The following is an 18,030-nucleotide window of genomic DNA, read 5'->3' as shown; positions in this document are numbered from 1 at the left end:
TAACCATGATCAGCAGGATGCTCCTCTCTGGTCCTGCCCATAGACTGCATAAAATATGGACATAGTCTCTGTGACGTCGCCCATAGGTTTCTGAAAAGACGTTGTGAAGCTCAACGTGGGTGGCTCCGCCGCCATCTCGGCAGTGACCACACTATATATTATTTATTTATTTATTTATATTGTATTATATATTTTTTTCAACTTGAGGACATTCAGCAGCATACAGTGTACTGTACTGCACATACTGTATGGCTGAGAGAACAGTCCCAAAATCTCTGAACGATAAATCAAGTCAATGTAATATTTTTCTTTTTAAAATACAACAGTGTGCACCATGTCCTTTCTCATGTTGCCTCACAATTTGTCTCGATAAACTACAGTCTGACCAGCTAAAGGTTCTGGACTATGAGCTGATTGGTTGGATTTCTGTTTTCACGTAGTCTTGTCACGAGAACCGATACTTCGGTACCGTCGGGGCTCGAGACTAACGGTGTCCTGTCGTCCCGGGGACGATAGAACATTTCCCTGATAACGCTACACTGTGAACAACAAATCTGTGTTGAAATCGGCAGGAGAAGAGATAGTTAGCATTAGCTGTTAGCAGACGGTGTGCAGCACAGTCCTACTTGGATAAATAACGTTGCTAACGGCTAACCTTAACGGAGGTTGTGTTGAGTTACATTCTGATGTTCAGGCTCTATTCAATAAAATGAGTATTGGGTGAAGGTAAATTATAATCATGTCATCATGATGTGTTCAAATGTCATCTTGTCAAATTTATTTTTTGGAAAGAGACTTGTGGCGGATCATCAGGGATTAATAATAACTTTGCAAAAACCAGTATGCAAACGGTCATAAAGGAGCGTATGTTGAGGTTCATGGGATTTATGCTTTTGTTTTTTTCAGTGGTATCGAATTGGTATGGAGAATTGTGGAATTACACTGGTATTGGTATCAACTACTAAATTTCTGGTATCGTGACAACCCTAGTTTCATGTCATTGGTTGTTGCAGCTGTTCTCGATGAAATTATATGAAATTGAGACAATTATAATATTGAAAATCATAAATTTAGGTCAGTAAGAGATTCATATTTCCACTAATTTTTATAAATTCAATTCATTCCCCATGCTTAATTCAGCATGCATGGTGCCTGGCACTAAAAACACTAAGAGGTTAGTTACCTGTGTCAATACTACGAGTGGAGGCTCCTCCATGTTGTTGTGTTTGGTCAGAAGTAAACATGCCCATAAAGGCAGTATTTATGTGCTAATCTGCCAAGCAAATATTCCTGCATTTCATACCTTTAATTCATTTAATGTTGATCGTAATACAGTTACGGTGTCACATTCGATTTATCAACTTCTATTCCATAGTTTATTTTCAGATTTTGAGTGTGTGTGTGCACATGGCCGGACGTGCAGCACTGCTGCTGTATGTGTGTTTAAGCTACATTAGAAGAGAGTTACAGCGGCTCGCTCATTCTCCCCACTACATTAACCTCCCCTTCATCCTTAAATGTGTCCCTGCATGCCTGGCACAGCACAGCGTCCAGGGAAAAAGGATCTGTTTTGTCCCATGCCCCCTCCCTCGCCGCCTTTCCCTCTTTCACAGCCGACCAATGGGGGAGATGGAGAGAGAGCAAGAGAAGGGTTGTGGGGGGGGGGGGGGGGGGGGCATGACAAACGGGCTGAGCAGCGAGTCGAGAAGGACGCAGATGTCAAAGCCATGAATCTGGGGACGCCCGTGTACCCCCCCGCCACCCCCTTCTTCCTCTTCATCTTTCTCCCTCTCCATCCTCACCACAGCACCCCCTCCGTCGCCTATTCGTCTCTCTGTCTCCATTTCTTTTTCAGAGAGCTTCTCAGACGGGCCTGTCCCGATTCTGCCCAATCAGCAGCACTCCCCCTCCCCTCCTCTCACCTGGCCCTCGTAATTACTCACTCGGTTCAGTAATCAGAGTAAAATGAAGTGACAAATCTGCTGTTTGCGTGTGTGAATATGTGTGTGCACAGTCATTAGGTATGGTGACACTCACAGGGTCACAAGCAGGCTTCAGCTAATAATGAGAGGCCATGAGTTGCCCATCACTGAGCTGTCACCATCCATTCACACGTTTTACGGTCCGACGTGTCGAAGGTTACGTGAGACCGAGCATTAACACACATGCCAAGTAATATAATTAAAATGTGCTCATTGCAAGGCTTGCGTTTTTCTTAAAACTATAAAAAGTTTGTAGTTTGCTCCTGATGGAGAACGAAGTTTGGAACCAGCTTGGTTTCACAGCAGTTACGATGGGTTCCAATTCTCTGGATGATTCTTTGTCTGACAGAGATATCTGTTTAAATCCCTAACTGCTATTCTGCTAACTGTTGTTGGCAGGTAATTTGAGTGAATTGAATGCTGCTTCTAAGCGTTATTGCTGCTGCTAACCGCTTGCTATTGATATCTTCTACTGCTAACTGCTTAATGTTGCTGTGTACTGTTGTTGCTGCTAACAGTTTGTCATGGCTGTCTGCTATTACTCCTGCTAGCTGTTTACTGTTTATATCTGCTATTGTTGCTGCTAACTGTTTACTGTTTATATCTGCTATTGTTGCTGCTAACTACTTATTGTTGCTGTGTACTATTGTTGCTGCTAACAGTTTGTCATGGCTGTCTGCTATTGCTGCTGCTAACTGCTTATTGTTGCTACTAACATTTTTTCATGGCTGTCTGCTATTACTCCTGCTAACTGTTAACTGTTTATATCTGCTATTGTTGCTGCTAACTACTTAATGTTGCTGCATACTATTGTTGCTGTTAACATTTTGTCATGGCTGTCTGGTATTGCTTCTGCTATCTGTGTACTGTTTATATCTGCTATTGCTGCTGCTAACTACTTATTGTTGCTACTAAAAATTTTTCATGGCTGTCTGCTATTACTCCTGCTAACTGTTTACTGTTTATATCTGCTATTGCTGCTGCTAACTGCTTATTGTTTCTGATAACAGTTTGTCATGGCTGTCTGCTATTGCTGCTGCTAACTGCTTGTTGTTGCTGCTAACATTTTGTCATTGCTGTTTATTACTTCTGCTAACTGTTTACTGTTTCTATCTGCTATTGCTGCTGCTAACTGCTTAATGCTACTGTGTAGGCTACTATACTGTATTGTTGCTGATAACAGTTTGTCATGGCTTTCTGCTGTTGTTTCTGCTAACTGCTTACTCTTTCTATCTGCTATTGCTGCTGCTGCTAAGTACTTTCTGTAGTTTTATGCTCATATATTGTGCCTGATTTCTGTACTTTAATTGTTATTCTCTTTTTTGCTCAGTAAATTGTTTTGTATTTTTTCATTGCTTGATAAAAGCAGTACTTGCTGTAGCTATCGGTTAATGCCACTGCTAACTGCTTGCTAACTCAATCAGCTATCGCTACAGCTAACTGCTTGTTACTATCGACTATTGCTGTTGCCAACTACTATTGCCCTTGCTAATAGCTGCCACCACGATTAATAATTTACATTATTTCATGTTATATATATACCACTATTTGTACCATCTGATATAATGTCTATAGTATGGATAACTCTTAATAGTTATACTTAATAGTATTTAGCCTGTTTGCTCTGGAGATATTGCCCCGCTCTATGAATTTTCTCACTCGAAGTTATCATGATGCTACAGTCAGATATATTCGTCATAATAGTGCGCTGTGCAGATTTGTATCTGTTCTGAACATATCTATGTGGGACATATTCTTACATTACTACCAATGGCAGTAAGTTGTATGTTAAAATATGAAGTTTGATATATCCTCATGAGTGTATGACTCTAGTTTAGGCCCTAGGCCTCTGTGACGGCTAATGTTACTTCACAGTAGGGATACCAATGGCTTAAAGCATCTCAGCTCTGGCTTAATCACCAAGCATATTACCCATAGAAAAGAATCTATTCAGATGTGAAAACACAATGAAAAGGACATTAAGGCTCACGTTTAATGCTCATTTAAGACATGGATAATGTTCATTCAATAGACAGTATTATGTAATATGAGGAGCAACAATAATCACTGCCTATGCTCAGTCTTCAAAGCTTTGAAAGATGAAACTAGAAACACAGTTCCCCCCGTGACTGATTGACATCTTTCATCTTTTAAGAAAAATAGTTTTTCTGAGGCTGCAGGTTCAGTCAGCTAAAGGACAGAGACACTGTCAACTAAAGGACAGGGACACTGTCAACTGTGAAACCATGTTTTGAACTGTTCTGGCCAGTGGCACAAGCTGCAAAACCTTCCAAATGATTCCAAATCACGTAAAGTTTCCCCAACAACTCTGCATCTATTCCACCCTAAGTAATGAATCTGTTAGGTCGGGATCACATCATTTTTTATGTTGCAGGAAGAGTAACATTATAATTGATGCTGCGCAACTTTCATTAGCATGTCTACCTGAAGTAATGAAGGGGATAATGGACAAAAGTACGTTGGTGGTTGCTCTTGTCTTTGTGTTTGATCGAAGAAGAAAATGGGTCGGGCATTTTTTTTTTTATCTTCTCTGTTGTAATATAATTTGTGCAGCAGAGCCGCTGGGCCGGGATCCCACCTCAGCCGGCGCGCGCCGGCCCTCACTTTCATTGCGCCACGGGGTTTTGCTTGCACCCTCTGACTTGCGCGTGCGTTAGACTCCTTGGTCCGTGTTTCAAGACGGGTCGGGTGGGTTGCCGACATCGCCACAGACCCCTGGCGCCTTTTACGTGGGCCGTGGCACGACGCGATTGACAGTCACACCGGGAGCAGGGAGCCCCGTCACGGTGTGGCCAGGTCCGGGCGGGGAGCGCTGTAAAGCTGCCTAGAGCCGGTCGCGGCGCACCGCCTCGTATCTGGGACTCCCCAGCCTGTCGTGTGTGTCTCACGCCCTCCAGCTGGCTGTTAACGAGGGTCTTTTGTCACAGAGAAGTACTCGTATCGGTACTCGGTATCGGCGAGTACCCAAATGTAAGTACTTGTACTTGTACTCGGTCTGAAAAAAAGTGGTATCGGCGCATCCCTACTGTGTACTCTTGTTCTGGGGACATTTGGATCCAATTGTATTTCAGACAATAATACTGTGCCTCCAGCTTTGTAGCTACAGTTTGGAAAAGACCCTTTCCTGTTTCAACATGACATCGTGCACAAAGCCAGGTCCATTAACAAATGGTTTTCCCAGTGTTGTGTGGAAGAACATGACTGGCCCGCACAGAGTCCCAGCCTCAACCCCATCCAACACCTTTGGGATGAACTATGTTTCTATAGTAGCCCAGAACGGACAAATCAAACACCGGGTCTAGAGAGAGCCTTTCCTGTTTTTACGTAACCCGAAAGCCACCATAGTTCTCCGACATGCATGGAAATGGAGGGTTGAGCGGAGGTGTATTCAGTTGGTTTGCAACCTCACCGCTGGATGTCAATAAATCCTACACACTGGTCCTTTTTTAAAAGTGAAGGCTGTTATATTATGTTAGCATATTAGGGCTCACGGGACAACGAGATCTTGAACAAACACATATGGTAATACTTCGGTGTCCACATTTGATCCATCTAGTGTGTAAAGTATGAAGTATTAAAGTAGGACAGAATGCTCGCCGGGTCATGTTTCGTGCCTGTGTGATGGATACAGTCATTACAGCGGCCTCGTGAAATTGATGCAAAGCTCCACACCCACAAGATGTTAAGGCGTTTTCTGATTAAATTTGCTGAATGGTTTTCAAGCCATTCAATTTGTTGATATTAAACACGTCTCAGCACTGAGAAAAGAAGTTTATGGGACATGAATTTTGTATTTAGCTATGATTAATGATCTTTAGTTGAGAGGGAAACAAGTCCCTGATGGGATTCACTCATCGCTGACCAGGCAGCCTTACAATAGTTGAGCCCACTGAAACCGCACTTTGAGATGCGGTGACCTCCAAAAATATGAACTGTGATACGTTTGTTTGGTGCTCTTCTTTCCTTTGGATGTGTAGGAACGGTAAGCAATATTCAGGTTCAATTCAAGTGCATTGTCAATAGGTTTACAATTGTTTATACAACAGATGCTTCAAAAACTAACAATAAAAATGTCAGTTTCTAACCTCTGACAAATAACATTGCTAACAGCACTGCCAGCAGTGAGCAGCACCAGAGGAGCTACTGTAGCATGTCACAGGTGGTCTCCCCTCCGCTCCTCTCTCTCTCTCTCTCTCTCTCTCTCTCTCTCTCTCTCTCTCTCTCTCTCTCTCTCTCTCTCTCTGCCTCCACTTTCTCATTTTCTCTAGTTTCTGGTTCCTCTTGACGAGGTTGTTTAATGGTGAAATTAAGCATTTTTATCACACTGCCAACATACCACAGCAAACTGAAAAACAGTTTACTTAAGTAAGTATATGTCAGTGAAATCACCCAGATGATTGCAGTGCACAGAAGGTTGCTGGGGTAATGTGGTAATCAGGGCTGTCAGTCGATTAAAATAGTTAATCGCGATTAATCGCAAATTAATCATACTTTTTTATATATAGAAAAAAATATATATATATAAATATACATATATATATATATATATATATATATATATATAAAACAAACCAACAACGAGCGTCCCAGTCCCAATGCCCCTTCCTCATTCCTGTACCTCTCTTAAAATTCATTTATTTTTGTACTTTATATAATTTCTTTATTCAAACCATTCCATAAATTCACCCCACAAATTGATATACACACGCTCTTCCTAGTGGTACCAACACAATACTTTTTTTTAGAATAGATTTTCCACTTATGTTATAACTCCCTTTCTGTCTGAGAGCATTCTCTGTATGATGCCAGGAAGCAAATCATTCCTTGCCTTGTTCATCATTTTGTGCAGTCCTAAATTCTACCTTGCGCCTTGTAAAACAATAACCGCAATAATCATATTTTTGTAGTTATTAATTTACGTATGTTACGATAAGCCCCTTGACTCCCTTTGCTCCTCTCTTTGCTCCTCAGTCTACCCCGACCTTTGTAACATCAGCCTGGCAGCAGTCGGAGACGCACAGAAGCACCAAGACCACATTGCATTCTGGGACGACGTGTACGGCTTCAACATGGCGTGCATGAAGAAGGCCGTGGTGCCGGAGGCTATGGTGGAAGTGGTGGAAGCAGACAAGCTCATCTCTGAACCTGCAGTCATACAGGTAAATTATAACTTATATATAAGTTATGTACTGCAACATTCAACCTACAGTGTCGTGGCTTTGGAGGTCCAATAATGAGACTGATATTTGAAACTGCAAGTAGCCAATATGTTTTACCTATATTCAGTATTTTTCTTCTTTTTTTTAAGTAGCAGACGTTAATGTACAATATGACCTGAAATAACCACAAGAAACGTGGTGTTTTTCCAGGAAGTATAATTAGTAGTTGAAATGTGTTTTCTGTATTTATATGAAATAGAGAATTTACTTGCATAACCTAATACTGTAAGTCAGTTTAAAGTTGTACTTGATTTAGCCCTGTAATAAACCGTTCTGCTGAGGACAAGTTTTTCTTCTTCTTTTTGGTAAGAACATTTATGTTGATTGAGCATCGGTTCCCACCTTAGGGGTCGGGACCCCACAAGAGGTCGTACGATGAATTTAAGGAGTCGGGAGATGATTACTGCTACAAAAATTTTTTTGTTTTACAGACTTTTATTTAATCTTTGGTTCGTTCTTGTGAAATACTGTATAGTGTTTCCATCTTCAGGCATCTAAATATGATTAAAACCAAAACTGACAAGGCTGAATCACTCTTCTGTTGAACTTCTATAGACCTGCAACCTGTGCTGAGGGATCCATCCTTCCTTTAAGAGCTGATTTTGAAAATACACAACACAATGCACCTGGAGTAGTTTTATTATTATAATGAAATATGTAAGTAAAACTTAGATAATAACAAATAAGATCAATAACAACGTAAATAAGATAACAAAAATAATCCAAAGTCAATTATGTACCTTCAATATAAAACGGTCAAAAATATTATTAAAGGTCCCATACTGTAAAAAGTTAGATTTTCAAATCTTTTATATTATAAAGTTGGTTTAAGTGCCTTATAAATACTGTTAAACTATCAAAACGCTCAATATACGGAGAAATACACACAGCCCGTATTCAGAAATTGTGCATTTGAAACAAGCCGTTAGGATTTCTGTCCATTTGTGATGTCAAAAAATATACAGTATTTAGACCATTACATGGTTTTAAACATAAACATTCTAAATGTGTCCCAGTTTATTTCCTGTTGCAGTGTATGTAAATAACATCAGCTGACAGGAAGTAAACATGGAACCAAAATGTTGCCTAGCAACACAAATCTATTGAAATGCACTAAAACGGAGTGTTTCAGACAGAGGATAAATACAGGTATATTAAGGCAGACAGTATGAGGAAAATAAAGGTTTTTTTTAACATTACAGCAGGTAAACATGTTCTAGTAGAAACACAAAATACAAGTATGAACCTGAAAATGAGCACGATATGGGACCTTTAAGTAAAAATCTAAAATTTTCGTACGTTGATTTCTTAACTAAAATATTGAAATCATTGCCAAACAAACATTGTTTGGACAAAATACATTTGGAGTGTTGTTTTAGTCGCGTTAAGGCCTCGTCTTTTAGAAACAATTCGGATAAAAGACCACCACAGTATTTTATGACATTTTTAAAGGCGGTGTTTTAACACACAGCTCAGCTGTACCTGGTACCGGGTCCGTCGGGTAAAAGAGGTTAAATGTTTCTGCCAAATGTTGCCCCAAGACTAAACCCTTAGCACAGACTCTTCAGGGTTTTTTTTTTCCTGTAGCAAAGGTCAGAGTGGATCCTCAATTTTGACACCAACTATCCAGCATCTGATATTTAACACCTGTATTGGCAAACCAATATGTCAGTCTGATCCTGATATACAAGGATCGAGGAAGCTACAAGTAGGAGAAATAGAGTTTGTGGGGCCCAAGCTGTTCGGCTACTGACAGGGAATGGGAGCAGGAGTTGGCTGTGGAGAGAGAGATAGGGCCCTGAAGGGTGTGTGTGTGTGTGTGTGTGTGTGTGTGTGTGTGTGTGCGTGTGATGCTGTAGCAGTGGGTGATTGATGTGTCTAATCCTTGTTTAAGTTCCTCTTAAGGAAACTTCATTACTCTCAGCCCCTGTGGATAGAGTGGTTTTTCACTGATGGGAGAGAACACACACTAAAACAAACACACACAGTCCAACATATAAGAACATTCACCTCTTCTGAATCTCTCTCTGTGTAGGAATGCTCATCGCGTGTTTCCTCGCCGGTCGGCCCCGGTTGCTATGTAGCATGTCCTCCACCACCCATCTGTGGATGTGATGAATGAGGGGAGAACTTGATGTAATGGAATTTGAATCCTCTAATCGATAGTTTCTCCCCTCCAGTGACAAATAGACAGCCCCTCTGCCCAAATTACACTGACTCTCATCTATCGCCTCCCGTTGATACAATCCAATAACGTTCCATTAAGGCTGGCTGCTATTCCGTAAAATTGAGCACCCTTTCGTGGAATTAGAAATTCCTGCAAAACAGATGAGTTTTTTTTTTCTTGGTGAGAACAGATAGGAATATTAACTTGAGGAACTTGCAACCATTTGAAGCAGCTTTAAACCTGCCTTATATAACGTGTTTTATGGCTAGAGTCATAATTTGAATTTTTCTAGAGAGTGTGTTGCTCTAAATCAGTGGTCTGCAACCTGCGGCTCCGGAGCCACATGCGGCTCTTCAGCCCCTCTCCAGTGGCTCCCTGTGGATTTATAAAAATGGAAATGAATAACTGTTTTTTTTTTCACATTTTAATTTTTATTTATCATTGTTGTATGTCTATGGTACAACAATACGACGGAGTATTAGGGCCACATTGAGGGAAAAACAAAATTATTCTCGTAATATTACGACTTTTATTCTCGTTATGACTTTCTTATCGTTATATTACGACTCATGCACTACTGTCAGGATATAGTGACCGTTTTATAAAAATAACTTTTTTTTTATCATATTTGCTCCATTTCTACGCACTGCTAATGTCAAGGAAAACCTGCTATTTGTTGGTTCCGGCTGGGAACCAACTTTTCAGGTTCTGAACCATTTTATTTTTGGTGCGAAGCAGAACGGAACACGTCCCATGTTGGTGGAGAAGCGATATCAGTGAGTCCGATATTACAGCCAAAACAACGAGCTGATAGTTAGATTCCTTCTATACCAACTTGTTCTCATTGTTTAGTTGTTTTGTATTACAGTACATGATCACAGTTCATAATGTCATCTGTATTTATTTATTTATTTTTAAATTGTGCAACGTATGCTGTTTGTTTTTGCAGACTATTGACTGTAACGGAGTTTGTCTGTCTGAGCTGGAGTTTGCATCAGATTTCTGCTTGAAGATAACAAACACCACTGACATCACGGTGAGTACACACATACAGTCCCCGCCCACTCGCACACTGACACATCCATAATGCTAGTGATAAAATTGTAGAGTTATTAAAGTTGATAATGTTTTATCCTCAGAAATTATCTTAAAATTGTGTGAATGATAACTATTTGATCAGCATTGTCATACTTTATGTTGCTGAGATCTGAAATGCAAAAATTCATTAGAAAAACTCATTAGATCATTTTGGGATTTTTTTTCCCAGGTGAAATGTATTTCTAATTCTAATTTATAAATGTTAAACATTAAAAGGTCCCATATCGTGCTCATTTTCAGGTTCATACTTGTATTTTGTGTTTCTACTAGAACATGTTTACATGCTGTAATGTTCAAAAAACACTATTTTCCTCATACTGTCTGCCTGAATATACCTGTATTCCTGCTCTGTCTGAAACACTCCGTTTTAGTACATTTCAACGGAATTGCAACAGAATGCTAGGCAACAGTTTGGGTCCATGTTCACTTCCTTTAATAGGAAATAAACTGGGACACATTTAGAATGTTTACGTTTAAAACCGCGTAATGGTCTAAATATTGTACATTTGTGACATCACAAATGGACAGAAATCCTAACGGCTTGTTTCAAATGCACAATTTCTTAATACGGGCTGTGTGTATATCTCCGTATATTGAGCGTTTTGATAGTTTACCAGTATTTATAAAGCACTTAAACCTGCTTAATAATATAAAAGACATGAAAATCTCACTTTTTACAATATGGGACCTTTAATGGCTACACAAAAAAAATTGACCCGAAGTAAAAGTTTGCACGTCCATTGTTACCAACTGTCATTTATCAGAGATATTGTGTGAAAAGGAACGAGGCAGTACGACCAGCAGAGACATCAGTCAGCTCGTGTTGATTGATCGTGTTTCTGTATTTAAGAGGATTTCTGTCACTCGGATATTTGATAGAGTTTCAAATCGAATCAGAGCAGTGAGACTAATGTGACTTTGAATTACATGTCATACAGCATAGTGAATGTTCACAGCCTGCTTGCCCTGTCATTCTCTCAAACAACCAAAACACAATCACAACCCACCTCTCACACTGGAGCCAGAAATAGTTGCGGTGTATTAAAAACATGTTTGCCTTGCCTGTAGATTCCTGTGCTGGTCATAAAGTTATTCTTTATGTTTCAGCCTTGTCCTCTCGTACGTACTTGTCTCACATGTCAACGTACTCTAAATACTTCATAAGTCTTCAGACGAATAGGTAGCCATTATAATTAATTCAATAGATTGTTTGTGACCTCAAGGTACAAATCTTTCAACTGTTTTTGGAGCACACTCCAAGCGCCAAGGCCGAAGGCCTAGGAAGGAGGTTATGCTTTCACCGGCGTTGGTTTAGTTGTTTGTCTGTTAGCAGGATTACTCCAAAAGTCCGTAATGGATTTGAATGAATCTTTTTGGAGGGGTGGGTTGTGACACAATAAACAATCCATTAGATTTTGGTGGCGATCCGGATCATGATCCGGATTCAGGAATTTTTTTTAGGGATTCCGATCAGCCAGAACATTAAGACCTCTGGGTATAACACATGCGCAGTGTAACTGATGACGCGTTGATGACGCATGACCCCGCCTCTTTCCTTCAGAGAGAGAGAGAGCGGGGAGGTCCTTTTCTGTAATGATAGACACATTTGTAACGTAGCAGAGCCATTTTCAATGCAAACCTCCTCAGTGAGATGTTGCTCGCCATCACAAAGTGAATTACCAAAATGTAACATGATTACTGTGATGAATGAGTCATATGACCATATCCATCTAGTGTTTTGGTGGTGCTCAATTTAAACATATTTTACACAGCCTGATAAGTCCTAGGGGGGAAAAAGCAAATTAGTACTCTTTAATTGCCTAATTTGTGCTTTCAAATTAATAACTTGCGTGCACGAATTAACAGAACATAGCGTTAAAACAACATATGTTTAAGGGATTTCAAAGATAATTCAACCTTGTTAACCTACAACACCCCCGACATATTCATTTATCTCTGTCCTAAATCAAAAACTATGGGCTGTCAATCGATTCAAATATTTAATCCTGATTAATCACGTGATTGTCCGTAGTTATCAACATCCATTATCAACATGGGAGTGGGCAAATATGCCGCTTCATGCAAATGTATGTATATATTTATTACTGAAAATCAATTAACAACACAAAACAATGACAGATATTGTCCAGAAACCCTCACAGGTACTGTATTTTTTCATAAAAAATATGCTCAAATCATAACATGTCAAACTGCAGCCCAACAGGCAACAACAGCTGTCAGTGTGTCAGTGTGCTGACTTGATTATGACTTGCCCCAAACTGCATGTGATTATCATAAAGTGGGCATAAAGGGGAGACTCGTAGGTACCCATAGAACCCATTTAAAAATTCACATATCTGAAGGTCAGAGGTCAAGGGACCCCTTCGAAAATGGCCATGCCAGTTTTTCCTCGCTAAAATGTAGCACAAGTTTGGAGCGTTATTTAGCCTCCTTCATGACAAGCTAGTATGACATGGTTGGTACCGAAGGAGTCATTAGGTTTTCTAGTTTCATATGATGCCAGTATCTTCGCTCTCCTTTTAAAACCCGTTACCCGCTACAACCTCCGAAAGATCGAACAGCGGCAGGACCCCACAGCGGCCCGTTGGATTTTTAAGAAGGTAATTAAAAATCGCGAGTTGCATTAATGCGTTAAAGAAATTAGTGTTATTAAAACAAATTTGCGTTAACGCGCTATTATCGCGTTAACTTTGATAGCCCTATCAAAAATTGAAAATTAATGCAGTTAATTAACGACAAAAATAAGGAGTCCTATTTAAGATATCCCATGATTCATCGGAAACCCGGCTGAGTTGTGCAGGTCAGCTTGACCAACGACAGCAACACACAAAACTGAAGTGTGTGTCCTCAGTGAGGGTCAGCTACAGGCACCAAAGCATGGAGAATGGTTTATGAGTCTATTTGGTGAGGTGCTGGCAGCCACCATAAACCCCCCTCACCCCAGCCATCCCCACCGACTTCCCCCTGAACTTCCTCCAGCGTCTGAGGCCACATTTTCTCTCCGCGGTACCGGCCGACTACAGAGCAGCCTCGCCGCTACTGCAGGCTGTGACGCTCTGCGCTGTGAGAAGTGATCTGTCTGGACAAAAGCTCATTGTGTTGGAGCAGCTTTGTGTTGTGCTGCAGTGTTACTGCGCTGTCTGGTGTTCTATTGGTTTAATGGATAATCAATAGGTGGTTATTATCTGGCCTGTGCTCCCTGGGTGAGGCCGGGGAATTTAATGGGATTTGTAAACATCCTCTCATTTTTCCTGTCTTTTTCTGCTCTGTAATTGAAAACACCCAGTTTCTATATCTGGGATGTAAGTCCAGTCATGTTAGGGGTCCTGCAGCAAAAACAGATGATGGGATCGTACGGTGTCATTTTTCACTTTTTTATTTTATTTTTTTAGGTGCAAAACCACTCCATCCCTGCTCTCTTCCTGCTATTTCACGCTTCTGATCATCCTCCTCCGTCGGCACGCCGATATGCAAGAGCATACACACTGTATGTGTCTTTATGATTTATCATTCAGTCGTGCTATCAGACTCGTTTTATTCAAGTGTTTCTGGCTTGTTTTTTAATGCAGTTGTATCACTTGGGCTGCGTCCAGCCTGCTTGTGCCAGGATTTACAGACGGATTATTGACCTGCAGGAGTACAGGGCGGTGATAGTAACCACAGAGATACTGATCTGTAGTCAGTATCGGCCGCAGCTCCTCAGTAGTAGTTAAGGTTAGGATGTGTGAAGGGTAAACCGCTCCTGGACCAGTGCTCGGGGATCGGTGAGGGAGAGCTACTGCGCCTCCCGTCCTGTGATGGAGCGCCTGCTTTTGTTCTCCCGTCGACAGTCCATTCATCAGCTCAGCCTGCCTAACCTTGCATTAAATGAACAGCACAACCCCTGCGTCTGCGCCGTTCGCGCACAAGACAAATCCTCTCACTCTCTTTTTTTTTTCTTTTTCTTTTCCTTGCCTCCCTTTTTACATCTCGCATGCTCTGCGCCTTGTAGACATTGTGTCTGCCTTTGCAAACTGGGATACAGTATAGTATATATGTGCTGAAACTTCCATTAAAACTTGGATCAGAAATTCTCTCAGGGCATCTATATACCCTTTTTTTGTTTTAGCCCCCCTCAGCTCCACGATCCATTCACCTGAACTGTAGAGCAGGTATAGCAAAAAATGCCTCATCCCCTCCTAAAGGCTGGAAATGATGTATGCTGATGGTGTTGCAGGAGAGAATAAGTTTCTGTCTATAATTAATTTCAACACTGCTGCTGATGTAGCTACTGTAGCGCTACAGAGGAGAACGTCCCTGCAATACATCTCTAACCTGCTTTCCATCAAATTTAAATTGTGTGTGTGTGTGTGGGGGGGGGGGGGTGGCCTTCTGGACTGACGGGGCAGGCACTCGTCAACTTCAAGGATGACTTTCAGCACATTAAGAAGGGAATTGTTAATGGGGAAAAAATCCTCTCTGTAGCTCTCAACAGTGTAAAACACACAACATTCAAAGTATCATCTGAGTGTCAACAAGAAGTGTTTCGGCAGACTATTTCCAGTCCAGTCAAAACATTTTCAACATACTGATTTTTGTCAATATCCTAGAAGTTAAAGGAGAAATGTGCCAATTTTACAAAATCTGTTTAGAGGTCTTGAGGAATCCTACTGTGTTTTTATGTGCTGGATTATATTTAATGGTGGTGCAGATTTCAGATTTTTTTTCCTTTGTAAAGCACTGGTAACATTTGAAAGGTGCTATAAAAAGGAAGTTTATTTTTACTATATGTGGGAAAAAAATTGTATGAAGCCTTTTGTAGCTTCAGAAAGAGCTGTGCAAAATCAGATGAATTGTCTCAAGTGATGTCTCTTAAAAGATAGGGTCGACGATGTTGGAAAGCTAGCATACTTTGAAAGTAGCATCGCCTCAGGAGCTCCGTCTAAACCCCAAAATCTGGGGGTGTGGATTTAGAAAGAAGCGAGTTTAACAGACCTCTGCAGCCCGCTGCTCATCTCAGCTTGAGGCTAGCGACTCAAGGCTACATTGGCCGCTACCGGCATTGCAGAGCAGTCACTCTCCCTCTTACCGGTGCCCATTTAGTTCCTTTTTCGCGCATCAGCGCCTTGTTAACGATACATAGTCGGAAGACGGACGCTATGAACTGAAAGTGAAAGTGTCTGCTGAATACGAAGATTTCACACACGGGACGAGAGAGAGTTGACAGACAAGACGATGGTGGAGGATTAGGTGTCAAATTGAAAAACAAACGCGCCCATTTGGCAATATGTCCGACATTAATGAGGCAATCACAGCCGGTGTGCAAGGAGCAACGACACCAGGTGGAAATCTGTGGCCTCGCAGCGAAAGCTGGACCGGAGAGGCCAGACACACAGCCATCCGACGTTAAAGATCCAAGTAAGCGCTCGTAAATTGTCCGGTAACACCGGTCACGAGTTTATTAACCGTTGGGAACGTTTTCTCACTGTGACATCCCTAGTGCTTTGGTGACATAGCCGGGCCGGCTGCGCGTGCATTTTAGTGCATGTGAGTCTCTTTCTCTGTGGTGTCGTGGCCGCTGCTATTCACTGTGCTCACATGGAGGTTACAGCTGATAACGCCGTCCCGACCACCGACGTCATCAACCGAAAGTAGTCATCTGGATATCCCTGTAGCCGTCGGAGCGAAGTGCATCGCAGCTGTAGAGCAATAAGCCACTTTCCCTTTATCAATGGTGTCAGTCGCTGAAGACCATGCCATTTTATTTTTTGCCATTTGTAAATTTGCAGACAAAAGCCACCTTGTTACGTTTGCTACTGTTTGCTTAGCTTTATTCAAGCTAGCTAAATCAAAAACTAGCAACAGTCACTAACATCAACAGACCAGAGAGCCCTCACGGATCGAGCTGTTCTCATACACCGTTCATAGCTCCTAAACCTAACTAAGTAGTTTCGTTGCCTAAACCTAACCAAGTTGTTTCCTGCAAAGAGGGAAGTTTTTGAAAAGACGGAATGCACGTAACGAGCGTAAATTGACACGTGTTGCTGGACATTCATAAGAAAACGCACAAAAAGAATACGATATCACACGAACCGTCGGGATACGTCGCATTGATACAGCAGGAAGTCAGCCGGCCAGTTTTACCACGAAGCTGCGACAGGAATTCTGCTTTCTGTGTTTTTACGTTCAGTAACACTGAAAGACGAGGGTTTGAGATGATTGAAATGATGTTTTTTTTTGGAAAAGCTCTTGGAGGGTTGGATACCCCGTCGCCCTGGTGACAGTTAACATTTCCCAAATCTCGATAACAATGAGTAAAAAGTTATTATGATCAATGGTCATAAAATGGGGGGAAAAAATTGAAAAACACCGGTTGACAAAAACTAAAATGAATATATGTTAACACCACACATGTTTGTTTTTTTACAAATGCTGCCTCTCTACCATCTCCCACCCTGAATTTAACTTCAGTGCTCTTTTTATTCCCTGAGATTAGCTGAGTAAAGCTCAGCAACGCAGCTAACCACAGTCAGTCAGTTTAGCGCAGCGTGAATGTGGACCTTCTCTATCTGTTCCAGTACAGTTGATTGTTGTGGAGGTGTGCTGTAGCTGAGTGTGAGTCGTGCTCCACCTCACCGGAGTGGCAGCAGTCGGGTGAAGAGGCTGAGAAGAGAGATGGGGGAGGTGGAGGAGGAGGGTGGAGGGGGGATTCTCACCAACCAGCCCGTGAGGTGGTCGTGCTTGAAGCCTCCACGCCTGGATAAACCCCATCAAAAGCGCATTAGCCCTCTCTTCTCCCCCCCCTACCCTCCCTCCCCTCAGCGCCCCTCCCCTTAACCCCCCCCCCCCCCTCCCTACGTCGTATAATAGTATCTGGCCGGGCCACGCAGCTCGCTGACACACAGCCGGGCGAAAGGGGAGCGATGATGAATTGCTCCCTGTTGGTGTTATCCATGATGATAATTATTAATTTTCCCCCCCGCTCTTCCCGGAGAATGGGGGCCGGAGAGCTGCAGCGTTGCGGAGCCTCCTCCGTGGGCCCGTCAGGAAGCCCACTGTCATCACTTATCGCAGACAGAGCCGGGGCCCAAGGCTAAACGCTGATGAAAATGAAAAGCGCTCATTCTGATTTGTCCTGTTTGTGTGTGTGTGTGTGGGGGGGGGGGGGGGGTGTACGTGTCTACATTTTTTGAAGTTTACCCTTTCTTTTCCTCTCTGTTTGTCTCTCTTGTTTCGTTAACCCCCCCCCCCTTCTTCCATGTGCTGGGATACAGAGGCCTCATTCTGTCAGGGATTGCAACAAATTCTCCGATACAACATAATAACGGGGTTGTTAAAATTGTCATAAATTAATGGAACATACATTTTGAACATTGGTCTGTGAGGGTGCAACATTTTTAATTTAAAGTTTCTGATTATTCACAACAAGATGACGACGATGACGACAACCGTTTTTTCTTTTTGTATTAAATCAACTGACTTTTGTAATGTGAAAGGGGTTGCTCGTAGCATTGTTGTAGTCAAGACCACCACAACCGAGACC

The 18,030-nt window shown here is 41.8% G+C and overlaps 2 protein-coding genes across 3 annotated transcripts in view; one reads left to right on the top strand and one right to left on the bottom strand.

Annotated features, from left to right (window-relative positions):
* The window catches only part of ubap1lb (ubiquitin associated protein 1-like b), a 424,774-nt gene that overhangs the window by 238,646 nt on the left and 168,098 nt on the right, over positions 1-18,030 (bottom strand). The window lies entirely within an intron of this gene.
* The window catches only part of prmt3 (protein arginine methyltransferase 3), an 81,241-nt gene that overhangs the window by 44,436 nt on the left and 18,775 nt on the right, over positions 1-18,030 (top strand). The window contains exons 12-13 of the mRNA XM_074623054.1: positions 6,975-7,162; positions 10,339-10,425. Of these exons, the coding sequence (XP_074479155.1) occupies positions 6,975-7,162; positions 10,339-10,425 (275 nt within the window). The remainder of the gene's footprint in view (positions 1-6,974; positions 7,163-10,338; positions 10,426-18,030) is intronic.

This window comes from Sebastes fasciatus, chromosome 2 (genome assembly GCF_043250625.1).
Source record: "Sebastes fasciatus isolate fSebFas1 chromosome 2, fSebFas1.pri, whole genome shotgun sequence".
Lineage (NCBI taxonomy): Eukaryota > Metazoa > Chordata > Actinopteri > Perciformes > Sebastidae > Sebastes > Sebastes fasciatus.
Note: the sequence above shows the minus strand (reverse complement) of the source record. Positions and strands in the feature narration are given on the sequence as shown.